This window comes from Anabrus simplex, chromosome 2 (genome assembly GCF_040414725.1).
Source record: "Anabrus simplex isolate iqAnaSimp1 chromosome 2, ASM4041472v1, whole genome shotgun sequence".
Classification (NCBI taxonomy): Eukaryota; Metazoa; Arthropoda; class Insecta; order Orthoptera; family Tettigoniidae; genus Anabrus; species Anabrus simplex.
The window spans coordinates 711,665,323-711,690,177 of NC_090266.1; the positions used below are offsets into that span (position 1 = coordinate 711,665,323).

The following is a 24,855-nucleotide window of genomic DNA, read 5'->3' on the forward strand; positions in this document are numbered from 1 at the left end:
AATACTCTTGCTTTCCAATGAAAGTGAAGATGAAAGCGGCATTTATTCTTTCAAATCGAGTGATGAATTCTATGATGACCGGCACGAATATGATGAAATTGAAGACTTAGACTGACTGGGTTGCATTTGGAGGGCCATGCAACAGATTGAGTTTTACTGGCAATACTGAGATTGACTAACTTTGAGGATAATCCCGAACCATTGACAATATTTGAACATTTTCTTAGTGACGAACTGGCGGTGGATCTGATAGCTAAACAAACAAATTTGTATGCTAAGCAAATGTTAGAACATAAAAGTGAAAAGGGATTAATAAAGCAAAGGGATCTTGAATGATTAGACACCTGTGCTGGCAAGATAAAATTGCTAATAGGCATTCTCATATTGCAAGGCATTGTCCAGAAACCATTAATGGCAATGTATTTCAGTAAGAAACCCATAATAGAAACGCCATTCTTCTGGAATAGAAACGCCATTCTTCTGGAATGTAATGACAGAATACAGATTTTCTCTCTTGTTGAGGTATGTGCTTTTCAATGACAGTTCAATATTTGATAGTAAAAGTGATACCAATTCTAAACTGCTCAAGATTAGGCCTATCATACAATATTTCATCAAGAAATTTCAGTCCACACACACCCCTGAGGAAAGCAGTGGGAAACTACCTCACTCCTCATTTCCCTAGTATGCCTCTTCAGTGCTACTGAGGCCATCTATGACAGCTAATGGTGGAGCTGTTGGGGATCCAACCGGCCTTCGGCCTGAGGACTAAACAACAACAACAGCAGCATACTCCTGAGAGAGATTTTGCCTTAGATGAAAGCCTGCTTTTGTGGAAGTGTATACTTGGGTGGAAAGCATACATTCCCAAGAAGAGATAACATTTTGGCATGGAATCCTTGCAAGTTTACGAGTCCTTGTCAGGGTATGTATTCAATATTGTACACAGGGAAAAACCACAGAAATACCTCCAATCGTTTTAGACTTATAAATGAGTACATTAGATAAAACATCACAAGTAGATTTTACTCTCATTGGAAAGCTTCCAAAAAAAGGGATAGATGCTTCACATGTGGACAATTACTACGCATCTTCCACTCTGATCAGCTTTGAAAAGTGAAGACAGATGCTGTTGGAACAGTTAGAATAAATAGGAAAGGGCTTCCGAAGGATGTGAAGAAGAAATGACTGGAGAAAGGGGAATTTTCCATCTCGTAAAGGAAGAAGTTGGCGGCAGTGAAGTGGAAAGACAAAAAGGACGTTCATATGTTGTCAACCATCCATGATAAGGAAGTGACAGTTGTAAAGAAGCAGCTTGGGGGATAATTATCAAACCAGTAATGAGTGTATGTTACAATACAGAAAGGGAAGATGATATGTTTGACCAGTGCATGATAACCTCCTCAATGGCAAGGAAAAGACTAAAGAAATTTTATATAAAAATGTTCTGTCATCTTTTTGGATGTCACAGTGTTCGACTCCTGTATTTTATTCAGGAACCTTGGAGGTGCTGATTCTCAGATAAATTTCAGACTGAAAATCAGCATCATTGACAGAAAAGTACGGCATTGCTGCTGTGAAGCCAAGGCGAATAGGCCAGCCAAGCTTTGAAATAAGATCACCTAATAGGCAGGCATTTCATATTCCTGAACCCAGGAACATCACCCCAAGCACAGTCAAGGAAGATGTGTGTGGTGTACCTCACATAAGGCAAGGAAAGAGGCAATATACTGCTGTAGGGAGTGTGATGTACCATTGTGTGCTGTTCCTTCTTATGAGACATACCACACTGTTAGGAACTACTAACAGGAAATGTAGAACATTGTTGGAATAAATTGATAATAGTGGTTCCTTTTTATATAGGGTGATAATCTGGATAGCATGTTATTTTCATTATTGAAACCACTTACTACACAATTGTACAAATATATTTATCCTGGATATAATGTAAACTCCTTACACAAAATTATCAGAAGTTTAAAAAATAATAGGGAACACATAGGAAATTACAGCTCAGTTAAGGAGTTAAAGCTGTTAGAGAGGTGGGCAGAGCTGCATTTTATCTTGACGACTCACCCATGGGGAGTAGCATGTTTTAAATAATATTTTAATCACTGATCTTGAACCGTAGTGTCTGAAAACCAGTTATGAACTTCTTTTATTTTGCAAGTTGCTTTACGTCGCACCGACACAGATAGGTCTTATGGCGATGATGGGACAGGAAGGTGCTAGGAGTGGGAAGGAAGAGGCTGTAGCCTTAATTAAGGTACAGCCCCAGCATTTGCCTGGGGTGAAAATGGGAAACCATGGAAAACCATCTTCAGGGCTGCTGACAGTGGGGTTCGAACCCACTATCTTCCGAATACTGGACACTGGCCACACTTTAGCGACTGCAGCTATCGAGCATTATGAACTTTAAAAAATCTGGTGTGCTGATACAACTGTTTAACTTTAGTAATACTACATACATGCATCATCATTATAGACTGTTATGCCTTTCAGCATTCAGTCTGCAAGCCTCTGTGAATTTACCAAACTTCACCACAATCCTCTGCTTGCAACTAATGCTGTGGCCTTATTTAGTTCTGTACCTTTACCAGGCGAGTTGGCCTTGCGTTTAGGGATGTGCAGCTGTGAGCTTGCATCTGGCAAATGCTGGGGCTGTACTTTAATTAATGCCACAGCAATTTCTGTCCCACTCCTAGGTCTTTCCTATCCCATTGTCGCCATAAGAATTTTCTGCGTCGGTGTGACGTAAAGCAAATTATAAATTAAAGTTCTATACCTTTTATCTTTAAATCGTTAGAAACTGAGTCTAACCATCATCTTGGTCTCCCTCTATTTCTTTTACCCTCCATAACAGAGTCCATTATTCTCCTAGGTAACCTATCCTCCATTTGCCTCACATGACCTCACCACTGAAGACAGATTATGTGCACAGCTTCATCCGTAGAGTTAATTCCTAACTTATCCTTTATCTCCTCATTCCTAGTATCCTCCTGCCATTGTTCCCACCTGTTTGTACCAGCAGTCATTCTCGGTACTTTCATGTCTGTTACTTCAAACTTATGAATAAGATATCCTGAGTTGACCCAGCTTTTGCTCCCACAAAGCAAAGTTGGTCTGAAAACAGACAGATGTAAGGATAGTTTCGTACAGGAGCTGACTTCCTTCTTACAGAATTTTGTTGATCGCAACTGCGAGCTTGCTGCATTAGCTTTACTGCACCTTGATTCAATCTCACTATATTACCATCCTGGGAGCTTGGTGCTAGTACAATTCCGGTGCGTACAGCCAGTGCAGAAAAACAAAGGTGCACTGTAATGTTAGCAATCACTGCTGATGGGCACAAACTTATACCATATGCTATTTTTAAGCAAAAGACTTTCCCCAAAGAAAAGTTACCAACGGGTGTTATTGTTCGAGTGCAACGAAACTGCTGGATGACTGAAGACCTTTTCATGGACTGGTTACGAACAGTGTGGTATCTGTGGTCAGGTGCACTCCTAGGCCCACGTTCAATACTTCACAGTTTTCAAGGTCATTTGACAGATGGTGTTAAAGAGAAGTGTCGGCAAGAAAAGTGCAATATGATGTGCCATGCATGTCCGCTGCATTCCTGGTGGAATGACTGGAATGTTGCAACCTCTCAATGTTTCTCTCAACCGCCCTTTCAGAGCAAATTTGAGACGAGTGTACCATAACTGGGTAAGCAGCGCAGCAGAAACGACTGCAATTGGATGCCGTACGAGAGCTTCCCCTTCCTGTGTGTGAATGGATCGTGTTTCTGAAACCTCCTTGGTATTCCCCCAGTTGTGGATCGATTTGTTGTTCTGCTCTATTCTGTACAGCTTTTGAGAGGATCCTGTAAGTTATTGACAGAAGAGAGATTCCACAGTAGTTGTTCACATATGGGTGGATGTTTGGATATTTTTCATAAACGAATGTGGTCTCTGGAGCCGCACAGTTGAGGATGCTTTCAAAATAACTTGCTAGAATCTGACAATTATCTTCATCATTGTGAGCTAGTTTCCTGTTGGAATCTTAAACTGTAGATTTGGAGGGTTGTATTTGTTCAGATTGTGCTTGAAGGTTTTATAGAAGTTACGTGTGTTATTCTTCTGGAAGTCTTGCTCAATCTGTACAAACTGTTTCTTACTAAAAATACGTTTCACACCATGGATGGTTTTGATGCAGATTTTCTTACGTTTAGGAATTTAATCCTGTTCGCTTCATTTTTGTGGCAATTTCATTTCTACCATACAACCTATCTTAGCTGTATTGCTGCATCACATTCATTATCCCACCAAGCATGCTTTCTTGATTTCAAGAGTGGAATAATCTCCTTAGCTGTTCTGACTAAGGCCTCCTGTAATTGTTCCCAATTCTCTGATTTAAAGTTCTCAGCTTGTGGGTGAATTCTTGGTTGCTCCTTAGCTTGTCTGTGTCAAACTTATCAGTTTTCTTGGAGTAATTTTCTTGGTATTATTATTATTATTATTATTATTATTATTATTATTATTATTATTATTATTATTATTATTATTATTATTATTATTATTATTATTATTATTATTATTATTATTATTGCAGCAGGAATAGATGGAATTAGATCTGAAATGGTGAAGTATAGTGGGAAGGCAGGGCGATCAGTGGTTGAGAGGAAGTTGGATATAAACAGTGTGGTTTCAGACTACATAGGGGCTGTCTGGATCAGATTTTCAGTATGCGCCAGGTAATTGAAAAATGCTACGAGAGGAATAGACAGTTATGTTTATGTTTCGTACATCTAGAGGGTACCGAGGGAAAAGATGTTCGCCGTACTGGGGGAATATGGGATTAAGGATAGATGATTAAAATCAAAGGCATTTATGTTGACAATTGGGCTGCAGTGAGAATTGATGGCAGAATGAGTTCCTGGTTCAGGGTACATGCAAGGGTTAGAAAAGGCTGTAATCTTTCACCCTTGTTGTTCGTAGTTTACATGGATCATCAGCTGAAAGGTATGAAGTGGCACGGAGGGATTCAGTTAGGTGGATATGTAGTAAGCAGGCTGGCCTATGCTGACGACTTGGTCTTCATGGCAGATTGTACCGAAAGTCTGCAATCTAATATCTTGGAACTTTAAAATAGGTCCAATGAGTATGGTATGATAATTAGCCTTTCAAAGACAAAATTGATGTCAGTAGGTAAGAAGTCCAAGAGAACTGAATGTCAGATTGGTGATACGAAGCTGGAACAGGCGGATAATTTCAAGTATTTAGGATGTGTGTCCTCCCAGGATGGTAATATAGTGAGATTGAATCAAGGTGCAGTAAAGCTAATGCAGCAAGCTCGCAGTTGCGATCAACAAAATTCTGTAAGAAGGAAGTCAGCTCCTGTACGAAACTATCCTTACCGACTCCTCTCCTGGCATGTCGAAAAACGCAGTTGTTTCGTCAGCATTACCGATGGGTGCCAGATTGTAGTCTTTCTTCTTTCGAAGCGTGATAATGTGTTTTTGAAACTCAAGTAGCTTCTCCGGGTATGTTTCCGGAAGATGATGTGCCATGCATGTCCGCCGCCTTATTGCCAGATCATGTCGCTTCATAAAATGCCTTATCCATCCATAGTTGGCTTTGAATTCAGTATTAAAAAATGTTCTGTTTATGGGTATCTTTCAAGCTTCATGTTGAATTTCAGCAGTTACATGATACATACAGTACCGGTAAAACCTGTCGGGCAGGTTTGTTGGGTAGTGGAAGTTGAGACTACCTGCAGCATAACCACTCCCTTCAAGGCCACGCAGTATGGAATTCAAGGTAGCAAAACAATTCAGTGTTGGCACATTTTGTAGCTCCTTCACCAGGAAAAAGTTTTTTTTTTAATACCAAATATTGTGTCCTAAAACAGCGGTTGGGCCTGTATGCTGTAAACATGTGTAAATATGGTATGTACTCTAGTTTTGAAGTTGTTAGTTGTAATCCAACCAGCGAGGTGTGCCGTATGTAGCAAGAGTGCAAATGTATAAGAAGAATGAGCGTGTCAGTTGAGCAATATTGGTGTGTTATAGGGAGGTTGCATTGCAGGATGAAAGTTAAGTACATCCAGAATGCCAGCAGGCCTTATAATGCAGGTGATATTAACATCAGATGTGGTAATGGTTCTGTTAGTGATCGGTGAAATTGAATTAAACTCCGGCCCTGGGCTGTCATGGGAGGACATCGGGAAGCTCAAGGAGATTCTAAAGGACATATGCCAAGTGGACAGGACCAGGGAGTTATTTGACAAAATTAAGGAAATTAAGGATATGGTTCAGGGCTGAAGGCATATATCCGTGGGAACAGACTTAAGGTGCTCATTGACTCTTGAACTAAGACATGGTCATCCACAAGCAACTACAAGAAATTGAAAGATCAGGTGCGTCATCTACAGCATGTGCTGACTTGGCGGCAGCCTATTTTGACAAGGAAGGCAGATCGAGGGAGCGATGACTCACTGAAGATTTCAGGACATCTACACTCCTAACGAGCTGTACATGACGAGGGTGCTGTTTTCATGAGGGAAGACATCACAGAGAAAAAAAGTAAGGTACGATTCGATTTGAAAGACACCTGGCTAAAAATAGGATGAAGATTATGGATGAAGACAGCGGTGTGAAGGAGGATATAATTAGCTCTCCTAGTGGAAGTATTTTACATTTGAAGAAACACCGGTTACTCGTAGTCGGATGTTGAGTAAGCTGGGAAATGATGAGGTAGGAAATCAGCAGATATTCTGGCACATATTCGGGTAGAATCACCCAGCGGGATCACCCTTTGAAAATAACATTTCTGTGATGACCTTATTAGAGGAGAAAATCGGATCAAATGAATGAATGAATGAATGAATGAAAGCATCTGCGATAATTCTAATGGGAGATTTTAATGCAAGGATGGGCGAAAAGAATCCGATATACAATATAGAAATACAGTAGATGAAATATTAATAGAGGGAAGGAGAATTCAGGACAAGGAGTGCAACAGGAATGGAGAGAAACTATTAGAATTATGTGCAATAAAGGAACTATATTAAAAATATGGTATAGAATAAGAACATAGATGAAGCAATACAAATGATTGAAAGATCAATAATTGAATCGTTTGTTGCAGAAACAGCACTTCTCCACTTTTTGACACTATATGAGTTATTAATACTGCCATGATTAATGCATGAAGGGCTACCATTCTGTGCAGAAAAAACACTTCTACCATATATCTCTGCCTGTCAGTCGCGAATGAAAGTTTCCATTTTGTGCAGAAAGAACACTTATCCTGGAGAGGTGTTGTTTTTCCTTCACTGGAGTCGCTAGGAAGAGGTGTGAAAATAGATGAAAAAATCGCATTTCATATAAATCAATTTATGCAGTTTCAGTATGAGGCAAATCATGTCTTAGGAAAATTCTGTATTGATGGACTGTGCGTTCATACTTTCAAGTTGCTTATTTCTGCAACCCGTCTCCCTGTGTTACCAACTAGACTTGTTTATCCACAAGGCTGTGTTCCATTAAATGAAAAGAAATTAGCAGACATAAAGAAGTTCGAATCTTACATACCAGAAGAACACCATGAGTTTTATAATGAACTGTTTGCATGGACAACATCAGTGCAATAGAAGTGAAGCCTTGTTCAAAGATAAGAGACTTACATGTTACTTGTATTATATTGTGTTGTTTCGTTTTATATATGTTTTGAACATTGGAAAGGGACATGAAAGGAGTATTCTTCTGTTTATTTTTCTATACAATGTGGTCTAATCATAATATGTGCAAATAAGTAAGTCTTACAAATAACTATTAAATAATGGGTTTAAACACTGTATTTCCTCAGTACAAAATTTGCACTTTATTTAATAAAGTTCCTTTTGAAATTGAAATGACGTTAACATCAGTGTTACACTTCCTTATATTCTCATTAATGGTGTTTGTTGCAGAAACAGCACGTCTCCACCACTTTCAACAAAGTCTGTAAAGGAACGTATTGGACTAATTTAGACAAACAACCTATATGTCATAGTCATTTCAACAGTAGAATAAGCATAATAAATATCGGAAGGATAGAAATGATATTACACAATACAGTTTTCCTGTTTTCTGAACAATTTGGTACGTTGGAGAAGTGTCGTTTCTGAAACAAACGATTCAATTATAGCTGGTAGCAAAATGGTTGTAAGAAAGAGAAGTGAAAATAAACAAAACTTCTGGTATGAGTGCAAGAAAAAATCTGAATTGATAAGGGCACTAAAAGTGGAGAGAAATGAGGGATTGCACAACTTAAGGATAGAATTTTGTAGAAAAGGAAGGAATATAAAGAGTGAAAATAGAATTAGCAGGCCAAAGAGGTAAAATTATTAAATAGGTATTGTAAAGATAATGACACCAAGAACGTATGGAACAGAATAAACAAAATTTGTTAAGAAGACAGTCCGTTCGAATCCGACTGTCCGCAGCCCTGAAGATGGTTTTCCGTGGTTTCCGTTATCACATCGGGCAAATGCTGGGGCTGTACCTTAATTAAGGCCATGGCTGCTTCTTTCCCACTCCTAGCCCTTTCCTATCCTATCATCATCATAAGACCTACATGTGTCGGTGCAACATAAAGCAACTTTAAAAAAAAAAAACCTTGTGTAGTCAAAAACCTTCATTATGTTCTTGCGATGTTAAACCATTAGCAAGAAAAATCGCATGTTTGGAAAGAGGTGGGTAATGACAATAATATGCTGGGAATAACAAAAAAAAAAGTTTGTAGGAAAATCCCAAAATGTTAAGATGGAATAATATGTCCCATATACAAAAGGGAGATATACCCAATACAAATAACAATAGAGGCATTTCTTTGTTCGACACACTTTGCAAGATTTATACTTGGATATTAACAGAAAGACTCATAAAATGGGTGGTTGTTGCAAAGCTGGCTAGAATGAAATAAAATTATTAATGCCTCAGAGGTTAAATGCATGATTAAAGTAAAGGAAGATTTAACAGTAGGAGAGATTCGTTCAAATATTGGGCTAAAGCAGGGGTGCAAACTATCACCAATATTGTTCATTACGTTTATTGATGACATTTTAGATGATGAAGGGAAGGAGAATATGACAAGCCCATGTCTTAACAATGAACTACTTCCTGGCCTGATTTATGCAGATGACACCCTTCTGCTCTAACATTGATTGGTATGCAAAGCAGCATAAAGTACTGAATATTTTCGAAAATGGAGTTTAAAAATTAACATTTATACAATAAAAGTAATGGTATGTAAAAAAGGAAATAAATTAAAGAAAAAAAAGTTAGTGGATAGAAGGCGTAGTTAGTAGTCAAAATGTATAGGAATTATACCAGCATCTGACAGTAAGTGGAATGAACAAATTAGGCAAGCAAAAATGAAAGAGCTGGCAGCTCTGTCTAGCATGAGGTGTTTAAAGAGGTAGATGCAAAATATTGAATATAAGCTGTATAAAAGTATTCTAAATTTGCTTGTATAATCCAGAGCGTTTTATGGGATAAAAGTTTGGGGCATCAATGAAGGTAATGAACTAGATGTAATAGATAATAAATTCTGCAGAATAATGATGGGTGTACCAGAATGTGGAGTTAAAATGCTGTTGAAGATGTGAGCAGATATAGTTAGAAAGGTAATAAAATATTGGTTAAGATTAGAAGAGGAAATGGGAGAGAAATGCTGAATTTAGCTTACCAACATCAGATGAAACGTTTAAATGATGAATACTGGCTAAGCAAAGTAAGGAGGATGATAGCAAAAATAAGAATGGGACACTGTTGAGTTGAAGATTTTCAGGGTTGAACATGATGAAAATAATTTATTCTGTGGAGAATCAATGGAAGAAGCTCATCCATTGAGAGTATATAGAGACTGATTCACTTAAGTTTAAATATCTGGATAGGGAATATAAAGCAAAAATAGAAAGAGAGAAAGAATTCCATACAGTTGTAAAATTATTAACTACAGAATGGATTGCACTTGGAAGAACAGCAAAAGTTTGCTGTATTCTAAAAGAAAAGTGGCAAAAGAAAATATGAGAAAACAAACCAAGCACTAACTTAACCAATAAGGGGTAGGATACATGCTTTTGTACAACGTTGTATGTGTACAAGAGGGGAAAAAAGGACATTAGTTAGAAGAGGCAGTAAACACTATTAGGTTCAAGCATAATTTAATGTGGTAATTGATAAACAATTTTTAACAAGGAAAATCAAATGCCTGTCCAAAAAAGGATTGCAATAATTGAATGCTCTCTCTCCCCAGTTTCATGTGATCCAGAACTATGGGATGGGAGTATTCTATTCTAGTTCGGAAGTGATATTGGGATTATCAATGTGCATACCTTTTGGAATCTTGTTTCCCTCATTCCAGGTATTGCAGTGTTTATTCTGTGTTGCTTTGCTTTGTCTTGCTCGGTAAAATATATCCTAAGAGTTCTCTTATTGAAAAATATATTGTACAGTTACTATTTTAGAGTAACTGGGGATTGTCTAGTAACCAGAACCATGTCTCTGAATGAATAAGGCAATTTGATTTTTAGATTCTTTGCATGTCAGTTCAGTAATACTAATTTGTGTTCTGTGTTCAATAAGCTGTTTCGAGTACTAACAATATGGGTTTTATGTTCTCATTGATAGGAGTTCAATCAGCTGCTGTGAATGTTGTGTGTGAACTTGCTAGGAAGAATCCCAAAAATTATTTAAGCCTTGCTCCTGTGTTCTTCAAGTTGATGACAACCTCTACGAATAATTGGATGCTCATAAAAATAATCAAGTTGGTGAGTAAACATTTTGACTCATAGTTCCTTAGCTGTTCCAATTTCTGATTGATTTGCAGTTATTGAAGGTTTCAGCAAGATTTGAAGGTAGCCCTTTGAAAGTAAAAAGGACTGTATTTTATACAATACGGCGTTTTTATATATCTTATATAGTGATAAATTAATACTTCAGTTCCTCTTCATGCAACACGGAAATGAAAAGTGTTAGTATTCCTACAGAGTGAATTATTACTTGGGCATCTTCTAGTGACATAGTATCAGCAGAAACCAGTGAACTCTCAAGTAACTTGTCTTGATCCATTACGTATGGATTCATTCTTTTGGTTTCCCAGTGTTATATTAAGTACTCGATATTGTTTTGGCAGTGCTTGTTCTCTTTCTTTTTATCAACCATTCATTTATACTCTACAATTGGAATTAAGCAGGAGTAAACATGTACATATATAATAAGGAGATCTAATACAGAAGGAGCTGTAGAAATTGTTTTAGATAATGACAAATATTTTTAAATACTTTCTGGGAGGTGCTAGTTTTGAGAAGTGCTTGATTTACTACACCAATTGTTAAGGAAATAACAGTGAGTTGGCTGCATGGTTTGGGTCATGTACCTGTCAGTTTGCATTCGGGAGATAGTGGATTCGAACAGACCCACTGTCGACAGCCCTTAAGATTATATGAAATGAATTTTGTTTTATTGGTTCGTATTGATGATTGACTAATTTCAACAGGATGGGCATGTCACACCATATGTTCACACCCCGCTGTGCCTGGACTTGCCCATCCTGTTGAAAATAGCCCTTAACCCAATTGTTTCAGGTTTGATGGTCCCGCAAACTTGCTTAGAAATCAATCCTCCTCAACACGAGTGAGCCACCGGGTCAGAACTACTGTGCACCATTCTGAAATAAATGCCATAAATGAAACAGCAACGATAATTTTCATGCATTTTTCAGTGAAGCATTCAAAAGAATTGTAATCAACAACAATGATGTTAGAGGGAAGATTTTGTGTGGCAAATTTCGAAATATTCGGGCATATGTCGAGGCGCTTTCCTCTACTCATTGTTTCTCGAAAAAGTGGAGTCTTAATACAGTTTTCTTTGCTCCAATATAATTGGATGCGAGGCTTACGAAAGGACATCAGAATGCAGAGAGTATGGTAGGCCTTAATTTAAAGTGATGAATAATTGGTTGGTCATCTCTGTAACTAACTCGCACCCAGTTACTGTTTTGGTTTCGCACGCAGGGCTTTAGGTACGATTTCACAGTCACTCCTATCAGATAAAGTGTCATTTTCACTTAAAATATCTGTTATCATAATGTCCAGCACTGTCTTCCGAGCCTAATACATTTAGGGCGAGTCTAAAACACTTATAGTTAACTCAGCAAGAGCATTGCTGTCACTTGCTTATACTACATCCGAACCATGGCTAGGATAATGACTGACTCCTGATGAATTTTGTGCTTTCAGAAGCTACAATTAGGCAATAAATAATGGTGCATGTTTTTAGGAGGAGAGCTGTAAGCAACAACAGGTGCCTTGCAATAGGAGGTGCACACACAGATCACGAACACATTTTGTACAGGCTGGTAACTGACCTCTCCATGTGAAGCCTTGCTAAAGCTAATTTGGCAGGGGCGCGATAGGAGAGATGATGTTGGACTGTGCTCGAGGGTACGGAGGTTTGAATCCCATGCAAGTTAATTGCCTGGGATGTGGCAAGGTGGCATACTTAATAGTTTCCACAGACTGATTTGTTTATTTGGCTTTGAAAATGGCCATTGGTATCGTGGCATGTGGTATGGAGCTAGGTTGGAAGAGGGTGAGAGGTGATGTTCTGTAGGTAGGAAACAGGCAATCATTTAACTACATCGTATGTGTTCCAAGCTTCGTAGGACACAGGTAGGGCAAAGTTTGCCCCATTGGAACGATAACAACATGTAATGATGGTTACAACTTTTTTTCCAGGCTCTGGAGACATCGCTCTGACTCACTGCAGCATGGTTACAACAGGAGGTGAACACACAGACCAGGAACAGGTATTGTATAAGCTGGGGACTGCATGCTGCATGTTAAGCCTTGCAATAGCTCACATGACGGGGGCGTGGTGGGAGATGTGATAGTGGACAGTCGCTCGAGGGTATGTAGGATGAATCCCATGCAAATAATAGTTTCTTTTTCTTTTGACAGCTAATTCCCTGGGATGCGGTAAGGTTACATATACTGTATAGTTTCCACAGACTGATTTATATATGTGGCCCTGATAAAAGCCATTGGTATCCTGGCACATGGTATGGAGCTGTTGGAAGAGGCTAGGAAACATGCGACAGTATTTCAGTTTCATGTGTCGTTTAATGCAGCTCCTGCTCGAGCTGATGACCTCCGTTTTCGATACAAAACTGCATGTAATATTGTAAGGACAGACTGGCGCATTGCATCTCCTTCTTAATGAATTGGTATGCCTCGGCGATGAGCTGCCTTAATTTGACCAGGATCGGTCAGCGCCTGTGTACACCAATTGTTTTAGATGGCCCACGGGAGAAATCCAGGGGCATAAGGTTGGGCAATATGGCAGGCCAGGGGTCAGGTCCTTCCCTTCCTGTCAATTTGTCAGGATACGTTGCATGGTGATGGTTCCAGACGACCCCCGCCGGTGGAGCTCCGTCATGTTGAAACCAGATCCTGCAGCGGTCTAGGAGTTACACGTTCCAACAATGGTGGTAGTTTATCGTGGAGAGATTGCGGAGAGCGTTTTCCCATCAGATGATCCTCAAGGAAACGGGGTTTAATGAGGTGATCACCCACGATGTCACACCATACATTCACACCCCAATGTACCTGAAAACCTGCCTGTCGTACCCAATGGGGATTATCCACACTCCAGTAGTACATACTATGGCAAGGAATGGTTGCATTGTTGTGGAAAGTCGCTTCATCCGTAAATAAGATTGTCGCTAAGAAATACAGGATCAGTATCCACATGCTGTAGGGTCCATTAACAGAATGCCATTCAGGCTTCGAAATCATCACCATGGAGATGCGTGGCTGATGTTAGTTCTCCTGCACAATGGCCTGTGCTTTAGTGTGAAGGTTATGCCAGATAGCATCAAACACAACCTCTTTATTGTGAGCAGATGTCACAGGATGTTCTCGAACTGGCTGTGTCCTTCACAGGATCGCAGTAACCTGCAGATGTCTTTCCATACTCCGCAATGTCATGCCTGTCGGTTGTCATCTATCCAGACAGCGTCCTTGACACAGACGTTTTGCCTGGTAGGCATTCTATGTAGCTTCTCCATAGATGAGTAACATATCCACACACTCGTCGCTGGAATACATCGCAAGGCAGTGAGTAAACTTTGTTTTGTTGTTAGTTGCCTCAAACGAGGGGAGTTTGCAAAGCTAAATACCTACCGGTCATCGAATGTTACAGTCTCAATGGGACACGCTTTGCCGTACCAGTGTCCTCCAAAGCTTGGAACATCTACGACATAGGTAAATGGTTGTATGTGTCCTAGCCACAGATCACCTCCCTATCCTCATCCAGTCCTGCTCCATACCCTATGCTACGATACAAATGGCCCTTTACAGGGCCAAATAAACAAATCGGTCTGTGGAAACTAATAAGTATGCAACCTTGTCACATCCCAGGCAATTGGCAGTAAAAAGAGAGTTACATGCGTGGTATTCAAATCTCATTACCATCAAGCACTGTCCACTATCACATCTCTGACAGGGCCCTGCCAAGTGAGCTATTGCAAGGCTTGACATGCAGCAGGCAGTTTCCAGCCTATACAATACCTTTTCCTAGTCTGGTGTGCACCTCTTATTGTAAGGTTGTGTTCTGAATATCTGCTCATTTTATGGGCTCATTCGGGATACCCATAATGAATTACTAGTGGCGCTCACGATTTCTGCTGTCTTTTAGCCCGTAAGCACAAATCTCGTTACTACCCCAGTTTTGGTTAAGGGTTTGATCATTTCAGCATTTTAGTAAACGTGGTAGGTTGCATAAAACTAGATCCCAAAGGTCAGGTGTACCACCTGGTATACACTATAAGAGCATTTGAAGTAAGCTTTTCAAGAATGTGGTTTTCTATGAGAAAATATTTCTTGTAGGGTTTGGAAAGGAGAGAAGAAATTTTGTAAGCCTTTGGATATGTGGGTAAAAATCAAAAAAGAATATGGTGATTGGGTTCTTCCAGAGAAACCAACTGATTGTGGTGAACACATGATTCAGGAAGAGAAACAGAAAATTGCCAGACATGAATGGGGAAAGAGAAAACTAGACATTGATCAGTTACATATTGATTGAAAAGAGTTCATAAAGAATTGTTACATATTCTAGCGATGCCTGAGAATATTTAGGTGGCGATCACAGAGGAGTGATAGAAAAACTGACACTAGCTGGGTACAAAAGTGGAATATGAGTGTAGAAATTGAAAAATCAACAGTACGGGAAGTGTTTTAGAAAAAACCAAACATCTAATGCCCAGGATGGAAACTGAGTGTACAGAAGAAATGTTTTCCTTTTTTTAAAGAATTTGTTTCATCTCTCATGGACACAGTTAGGTCTTATGGCGATGAAGGTATAGGAAAGGCCTAGGAGTGGGAAGGAAGCAGCCGTGGAATTATGGTACAGCCCCAGCATTTGCCTGGTGTGAAAATTGGAAACCACAGAAAACCATCTTCAGGGCTGCCGACATAGGGGTTCGAACCCACTATCTTCTGGATGCAAGCTCACAGCTACGCGCCCCTAACCGCACGGCCAACTTGCCCAGTTAGAAAATTGTTTAGAGAATAGAAAACATGAAACATAAAGGAAGTAGGAGGTAGTAAGTAGAATATTTAAGAATGTCTGGAGTCTGAAGAAAAAGGAGGAAGCTGTTTGCTCTGGAAATTGAGGATGAGCTCAGTAATAGGAGGAAACCACTATACGTAGGAATTTGAATATTTCACAGCTGCAGGTTTTCCGAATTCTATAACTGTTACATTTTTCAGTCTGTCAGAGCTAATATGATTAAATATATTTCCGAAAATATCTGAAAAAGAAAACATTTAACAACAGATTATACCTGAAAAAGAAACAACTGAATTAAAGTAGAATGACATGTTTTGTTCTTGAAGGAAGATCAGACTCCACCAAATTGCACTTTAAAAAAAATTACGAATTGGTTAATATTGTTAAGAGGTGTGAAACAATTTGTGAGGTGGATGACCTAGCTGTTAAGCCCCTTTAAACAAGAAGCAAAAAACAACCACAATTTATGTGAAAATCTATGACCACTCCTCTAATAATTGTTCAAATGTTATAGCTTAATATTAATGAAGTTGCAACTACTCCAAATAGTATATTCATATTTATTAGCTCTTCAAAATTCTTAACATAAATATTAAATTCTTTCTACCTGAAGGACTTCAACTATAAGAAAGTGAAACATACAACTATTTACTGGTGTGCAACTAAAAATAATTTCCCCTTTTGTGATTATATCCAATAAACATATCATGAAAACTTGAAATAAAATTGGGCCCCACTGTAATATGTTGTCACAGAAATAAAAGAACGATTGAGTTTTGCATAGCACGAATACTCTACTCCGAGGGCGGTGATCATATGCCAACGAGTCTCCAAATTTGCTTAAAGCCTTATCTGACACAGTTTAAATCCCAAAAATGAATCTGGATAGCATAGCAAGTTTTCACTTCACACACACCGAACAACTGGCTGTGCAGTTTGGGTCATGTAGTTATCAGCTAGTATTCAGGAGGTAGTGGGTTCGATCTCCTTTGTCGGGAGGCCTGAAGATTGTTTTCCGTGGTTTGCCATCTTCACACTATGCAAGTGCCAGGGTTGTACCTTAAGGCCACGGTTGCTTCCTTTCCACACCTAGCCATTTCCTATCCCATCGCTGCCATCATATCCATCTGTATTTGTGCAATGTAAAGCAGATTTGCAAAAAAAAAAAACCTCCCTACATGAATATGTTATAAGTTTAACTATTAAATTTACTCAGAATTAACTGTCTTTAAAATATTCTAACAGCACTGACAATACACTAGTACATTTCCTTCTCCCTCATTTCACAAACAACACAATATATCAGCACCTTTCACTTTAAAGATATGCATTGAACATACCTCATGGTAATATCCCTTTATAACAGATCCAAGCACACAACTTTCAACATTCTAACTACATTGGTGGACAAAAACAGTGGATCACTTTAATTTAAGAGCAAGAACTGTATTTATTTATCTTAAGCTTTGCTTTTTCTTCATTCCTACAGCATATTATTACAAAATGAAGTTAACCAGTGCTCTGCATACTTCATACTGATTATCAAAGTTTTTTTTTTTTTTTAAAGTTTATCGAAAAAGTTCTTCGATGCTGTAATTTATTAAAATGTTATTACGTTAAATTAACATTGCATTAAACTGAGCAAACTTATGAACATACCACTGAAAGTTTTCTTCATGGCACTCTACACTTATCTCACCTTAATATCGGATGTAACCACCCCTGGCGATGATTACAGCCTCCATCCTTTGCTGCATGCTAGGTAGGAGGTCTTGGATCGTTTCCTGGGTCATGAGTCCCCACTCTTCCTGTAGCGTTGCCCACATTTCATCGAAGGTGTTAAAGTTGCGACCCTGGACATTTCGCCAACCATATCCCACAGGTGTTCTGTGCGATTGAGGACTGGACTGCAAGCTGGCCAGCTGAAGGTTTGTATCCTGACGTCGCGTAGATATTCCGTCACACATCAAGCAGTATGGGGGCGTGAAATTTTCATCAGCTAAGGCAGCATAGGGGATTACAGGCTCTGCTAACACCTCCACGATGTAACGGTGTGCATTCAGAGCAACTCCATCGATGAAAAGAAGTTTTGTCCAGGCCTCAAAGCTGATACGAGCTCATACCATGATGGAAGCACCCCTAAATGGTGACCTTTCAGAGATGTTGCAAGGTGACTATCGCTCCCTGCGCCTTCTCTACACTCGTGACTCATCTGTGAACAGAACCATTGACAACTCCGATTTTGAGGCGCAAACTGTAATCGAGCTGCTCTGTGCTGGTGGGGGGTTTAAGCTGTGGGCCAGCTGCAGGTCTCCTTGAGATAAATTAGCTGCTCGGAGTCTTCATCTGACAGTCCTCGCAGTCACAGTGACATTTCTTACTGCCTTGAGTCAATTTCTGGCTTGGACAGCAATAATTTGGTGTTCTTTCAAGACTTGGATGGCAAGAAACCTATCGTCCTTAGGAGATGTAGGTCTCAGACGGCCTGATCCAGGTAGTGTGTGGTAGGCACTGAGTTCACAAAATCATCTTAGATCTCTCTGGTTGCTTCCACATGATGCACCGATGGCATTAGCCACGTAACGAATACTGCGTCCATCGTCCACCAATGCCATTGCTCTTGTAATGTCTTCTGGGCTTAGAGGTTTATTAGTTTGTCAAATGTGTAAGAGAAACTGAAGGAAAATGTTCTTTTGTGACAGATATTGTCACACACTGATAATCCATCAATAGCTTCCACCCCAATGTCGTAAAACTTAAAAGGTTTCATTGCTAGTCGATGCAAAAAAAATTGAGTGCCTAACACTTAGGGGTGGAAAGTGGCTCCTTAAGTTATTTTATGGTCACTAAACATCATATTCTTCTCCAAAACTGCAGGGTACTTTTTAGAAACCACCTTAATATAACAATTAATGTAATTAATGGAACAATTCCCTCTAATAATTGAAGTATGCTGCTGAGCAACACTGTATGGCACATTTTTGGTGAAATTGAGTTTTTAATGGAACATTGAAGTATGGCATGCCTTACACATGAAAAAGTCACTGGGAGGTCAAATATCCATCTCTAGGTGGCAGTAATAGTCAGATTTCCGAAACACTTCAGTGGAATAATGCTGTATAGCAAACAAGGTGGCGGCCAACCACTATAAAAGCACTATAAAACAAATTTATAGGTCAAAGAAACGAAAAATGAACATGTCTGAGTGGAACTGTGTGAAACGGAAGAAGTTAGGGAATGCCATACAAAAGCTGAAGAGGCAAAGAGGTGGCTAGAATGATGCCTCCATATAAGGTGAGCCGAACAACGCTGTATGTGTGCTGAAGTACACAAAATTTCCGGTCTCTAGATTGTCGAGAATATCAATTAATGTTTGTCCTATTTTTATGTTATTTTCAAATATTATGACTGATATTGAATGTTGGCACCATTTTGAAAGACGGATTATAATTTATTTATTTTTTATTTTTTTTATTTTATTTTTTTTTAATTTTTTTTTTTTTGCTAGGGGCTTTACGTCGCACCGACACAGATAGGTCTTATGGCGACGATGGGATAGGAAAGGCCTAGGAGTTGGAAGGAAGCGGCCGTGGCCTTAATTAAGGTACAGCCCCAGCATTTGCCTGGTGTGAAAATGGGAAACCACGGAAAACCATTTTCAGGGCTGCCGATAGTGGGATTCGAACCTACTATCTCCCGGATGCAAGTTCACAGCCGCGCGCCTCTACACGCACGGCCAACTCGCCCGGTGATTATAATTTTTACACGTTAGCTGCCATGCTACATTTGGCGACCCCACATTTAAATGCCACATTTGAATGAAAGAGGGTTCCTTCTTTTTCCTTTTTTATTGTGCATATATACTGGTAATAAACCATAGAAGAGGCAAAAATTTTAATATTCAGGGGCTGAAGGTGGCGCAACGGTCAGATCCTGTTTCCATGGCACGGAACGTCTAGCGAGAACTTCCATTTAAAATGCGCAGGGATGATCTTGACCAAGATTGGATCACAGCTCCTCAGCACTGCTCTACACATGTAACACGAATTGGTCCTTACCTGCCAACTGATTTACCAATTTGTGACATTGGAAAAAAGCTGTGTATTGAAATAAGTTAAAACTGTTGTATTAGTTTTGAAGTGATATGCTTGTAAAATTTGGTTTTGATTAAGGAGTGTGTGCTACCACATGTAATTACGGTACTTACATGCTACATAATCTTAAAGTGTTACATCTTTTGTGTTATTTTTGAACCTTTTCTTTGTTTTTTTAATGTTTCTAAGATTATAAATCCATGTCTTATTAGTAAGTTCATCAATAAATAACATACAGCATTGTTCCATTAAGTAACATTAATGTATCCACAAAGACGCACACAAAATGCTGTCAGTTGGTTCTCTTATTTATTCACAATTATTTACAAATGAAACACACATAACCTTAATCACTGTATCACAAACAAAACACTTCACTCCGAGAACATCAACAGACCGCCGTTTTAACAACTGCCTATCATTAAGCACATGCCACATGGAGATTCCAACCTTTCATTGACTGCTGACTGTTGACAAACATGTCAGCCATGAGGTCACAAGTACAACTCCTGTTAAATCATAAGTCCATCTAAACAGTAACTCATCTCTACCATCAAGACCACCTCCTTATATAGGTCCCTGGCCAGGCTTCTAGAAAGATATGTTAAAAAATACCTTCAAGATAACAATTAAGTGTAAAAGGTTCCACCTGATCGATACTTTTTTATTTATCCTTCGGCTAAATTTTTTTTATGTCATAAAAATTTACAGTACATGTTTCGATTGCTTAGCAATCATCATCAGCTGTTTCGCTTAAAGCTTAGGTGAAAAGGCATAAAACACTTCATAATTAAAATTAAAATGTGTTAGTAAGGGACGCTTAAGAGGTGAGGGAGGGTGGGGGGTTGTGTTTGTTAGTTAAGATTAAAATTATACAAATTAAAAAACTATTCTAAACTAAAACATCTTTGATTTCATTTGTTGTCACTTGCACTGGTTCATTAGTAAGTGTGACAGTTTTCCGTTAATGCTCTTGCACACTTGTCTTGATGGTGTAGTGTTCCTTATTTTTCTAGACCTTTCTTACTGTCCGGTGGAGAAGATTATGTAGATTGTTGGTCGAAACACATATTGAGATACATGGAATTATTAGAAGGCAATCAAATACGTCCAGCGAAAGTAGGAAGCAATCACAAAGCAGTTACGTCACAAATAGAAGCCAACCCCCTGTACATGACAACAAATAACGACACGTCTTCATTGCCCCTTCCCCCTCCAAATCAAGCCGGCAAAACGCCCTCGTCACACAGCTGCTACACAAGGTGGAGGATGGCAGAGACAGATACAAACTTGTAAACATCGGAACAAGAACGAATTGGACAGGGGTAAGTTTAATTTTTTTTTTTCCAAAGTATAAATAATTCCTTTAGAAAACACATCTCCGGGTATTCTCAGTTAAAAAACATGTTTTCTCTACCGGTTACAGGTCGTACACCTAACTTCCCAACTTAATGATTCTGAATAAAATTCATACAATGAATAATTGGATAGGGGTAAGTTTTAATCTTTACAGTTTCATTTTAAAATGCAAACAATTTCTTTAGGCAACATACCCTCAAACAATTTTTAATTAATGGTTAAATTTTCCTGCCGGTTACAGGTCGTACTCCAAACTATCCAACTAAATGAAAATTGAACAATTCGAACCAACAATCTACATAATCTTCTCCACCGGACAGTAAGAAAGGTCTAGAGAAAGAAGGAACACTACACCATCAAGACAAGTGTGCAAGAGCATTAACGGAAAACTGTCAAACTTAATAATGAACCAGTGCAAGTGACAACAAATGAAATCAAAGATGTTTTAGTTTAGAATAGTTTTTAATTTGTATAATTTTAATCTTAACTAACAAACACAACCCCCCCCATCCCCACCCTCCCTCACCACTTAAGCGTCTCTTACTAACACATTTTAATTTTAATTATGAAATGTTTTATGCTTTTTCACCTAAGCTTTAAACGAAACAGCTGATGATGATTGCTAAGCAATCGAAACATGTACCGTAAGTTTTTAATGATATAAAAAAAATTAGCCAAAGGCTAAATAATAAAAAAAGTATCAATCAGGTGGAACATTTTACTTAATTGTTATCTTGATTACAATATCGATACGGAATGAAGTGGATAGTATGTAATACAAAATACCTTCTCGTAAATTCTAGAGTGCTTAATACATAGATATAATGTACAGAATATTCTCCATAGTTCTCGTCTACCTAGTGCCATTCTGGATGTTACAGTGTGTTTCACAGTACTGTAGTGGATTACACATCATATATACAGGTAATAATAAATTATATACAGGTTTTTACATTAACCCCTTGAAGGTCACGGCGCAATATATTGCGTGTAGCGGTAAGTGCCGCTGTGGTTACGGCGCAATATATTGCGTGTCGGAATTTGAAGTGATATATCTTCGTAATTGTATGTCTTCGGACGATTGAAAAACGGATAGCTCCCTACATCTGTTGGCTATATTTTGAAGTCGTTAGGTTATTGTTATCACCACGGGGAGTGCTGGAAATGAAATGTTTTTAAGCGAATGTCTTCAGCTTTAGCAAGTCGATTACAAACAGTTGAACATGGCTGCGCGAAGTCGAGTTGACTTGCTTACAAGCGACGATACAGTTTGTGAAGTTCTTATGAATACTGAAAGTGATTGTTCAGTATTTGAAGACAGTGATGAAGACGATGTAGGAGGTATATCTGGAAATAATTCAAGTGGCGAAGACTTTAATGAAAGTGAGGATGAGGTCTTACAGCCACCATGTCCAAGCGAACGAACGTAAATAAAGCTCCTAGTAATCACAGAGTTTGGGGAGACGAGATTATAACTAACCAGTTCGCGCCAACCGCTTTAGCTTCGATGGCAGTAAGTCAGGAATTCAGAATATTTCAGTGACGAAAACTTCTTCAGAAATTGACATTTTCAAAAAATGTTGTCCGCCTCTGTGGTGTAGTGGTTAGTGTGATTAGCTGCCACCCCTATAGGCCCGGGTTTGATTCCCGGTTCTGCCACGAAATTTGAAAAGTGGTACGAGGGCTGGAACGGGGTCCACTCAGCCTCGGGAGGTCAACTGAGTAGAGGTGCGTTCGATTCACACCTCAGCCATCCTGGAAGTGGTTTTCCGTGGTTTCCCACTTCTCCTCCAGGCAAATGCCGGGATGGTACGTAACTTAAGGCCACGACCGCTTCCTTCCCTCTTCCTTGCCTATCCTTTCCAATCTTTCTGTCCCCCACCAAGGCCTCTGTTCAGCATAGCAGGCGAGGCCTCCTGGGCGAGGTACTGTTCATTCTCCCCAGTTGTATCCCCGGACCCATTGTCTCACACTCCAGGACACTGCCCTTGAGGTGGTAGAGGTGGGGTCCCTCGAGTCCGAGGGGAAAACCAACCCTGGAGGGTTAGCATATTAAGTAAGCAAGTAAAAAATTGTTCCCTGTACCTTGTTTTGAGGATTTTCACACCAAAAAACATTACTAAAAATGATGTTTCACAATTTTTGTGCTCAAACTAGTTGTTTGATGTCTTGTTAGCATACTATGTTAATTTCATTTGTTTCATAAAAATATAATGCCCCTTGAGAGTTGTTTTGCAAACATGTGCAATAACCTAAATTTTGGAGTGTGCAGTGGACTAAGAAACCTGACTCTCAAAGGGTTAACTGAACTCATATAAATGTCTATATACAGTACATGTTTCATGACATAACTTCACAATGCGATCATCCGACTACGTAAATAATAATACTAATACTAAATGGATGTAAACACTTCATATCCATACATTACAAGTCGTCATAATAATAATAATAATAATAATAATAATAATAATAATAATAATAATAATAATCGAGCTCGTTACTTGCATTATTTACCCATGGGTGAGAGAATATTATTTTCAAGTTATATCGGTTTATTACACTTGCGTCAACATACATCACTGCTTTGACTGATATTCCCTTTAAAACTACTTCGATTTTGAAACGTTCGGTTATAGACAGCTGATTAAGAGTTAACATGTATTGTGATGATGTAATGTGCCTGTTTCCTTGATATAAGGAGCAAATGATCATTTATTTATTATTATTTTATGTTTTATGCCTCTATTGTAAAAAATGGAAAATGTGCCATACAGCGTTGTTCGTCGGCATACTTCACTTGGTGTTAAACAATTACGATTTTCTTTTTACAAAGTGATCCACGTTTGTCCACCAGTTTAGTAAGGGCAAGGTGCTACAACCAGTCTTACGATTGGAAGCTAATTTATTAAGTGTATTCCTAATTTAACACACACTTCTTCAGTCTTGAGTCCTGGGCCCCCGCTATTGCCACAACCATCTATAGAAGTTGGCTTGTCGTTCCCCTACAGCTTCAAGACATAACAAAATCAGGAATCGTTGCACTAGTTTCACTGACGTATATACAGATTTTAGGTGGCCAAGCCTCTGATTGATTTAGTGAATGTGAAATCGCCATCCAATTTTAACCACATGTGTATATTGAACGAGAACCACCATCACAGTAAAAAAAGAGAATAAGTACCATCACTGTACGAGGTAATAGTATAACATTACATCACCATGCTACTTGAAAATCACAAGTCAACTCCTTGTGATGTAAAAATACCAAGTCAAGTGAAGCGATGAAAATATCAAATCAAGTCTTTTTGATCCAAAATATCAACTCAGGTGAAGCCTAGTGTTCATGATGTAGATATATCAGATAGCGTTCATGATACCCAGCATAAAGCCAAGCATGGCCAAGTCTCCTAGTGTTCGCATCCTGCTAATGCTAGTCCTTATAAGCACTTGGACTACGTAGAGATCACATCGTTACAATTGAGTGATAGGTATGTTTATACATGCCAGAATTTCTAGTGTCTTACAATCAAGTGATACCTTTTTAAAAATCATTTTGAATTCTCATGTCCTGATTGGCCACTGCCGGCCCCGTGGTGTAGCGGTAGCGTGCCTGCCTCTTACCCGGAGGTCCCGGGTTAGATTCCCAGCCAGGTCTGGGAGTTTTACCTGTGTCTGAGAGTTGGTTTGAGGTCTACTCATCCTATGTGATTACAAATCAAGTCTCTTTGATGCAAAATATCAACTCAGGTGAAGCCAAGTGTTCATGTTGTAGTTATATCAGATAGTGTTCATGATACCCAGTAT

The 24,855-nt window shown here is 39.0% G+C and overlaps 1 protein-coding gene across 1 annotated transcript in view; it reads left to right on the forward strand.

Annotated features, from left to right (window-relative positions):
• The window catches only part of g (adaptor-related protein complex 3, delta 1 subunit-like garnet), a 580,467-nt gene that overhangs the window by 86,362 nt on the left and 469,250 nt on the right, over nt 1-24,855 (forward strand). Inside the window, exon 6 of the mRNA XM_067141336.2 lies at nt 10,655-10,794. Coding sequence (XP_066997437.1) covers nt 10,655-10,794 — 140 coding nt within the window. The remainder of the gene's footprint in view (nt 1-10,654; nt 10,795-24,855) is intronic.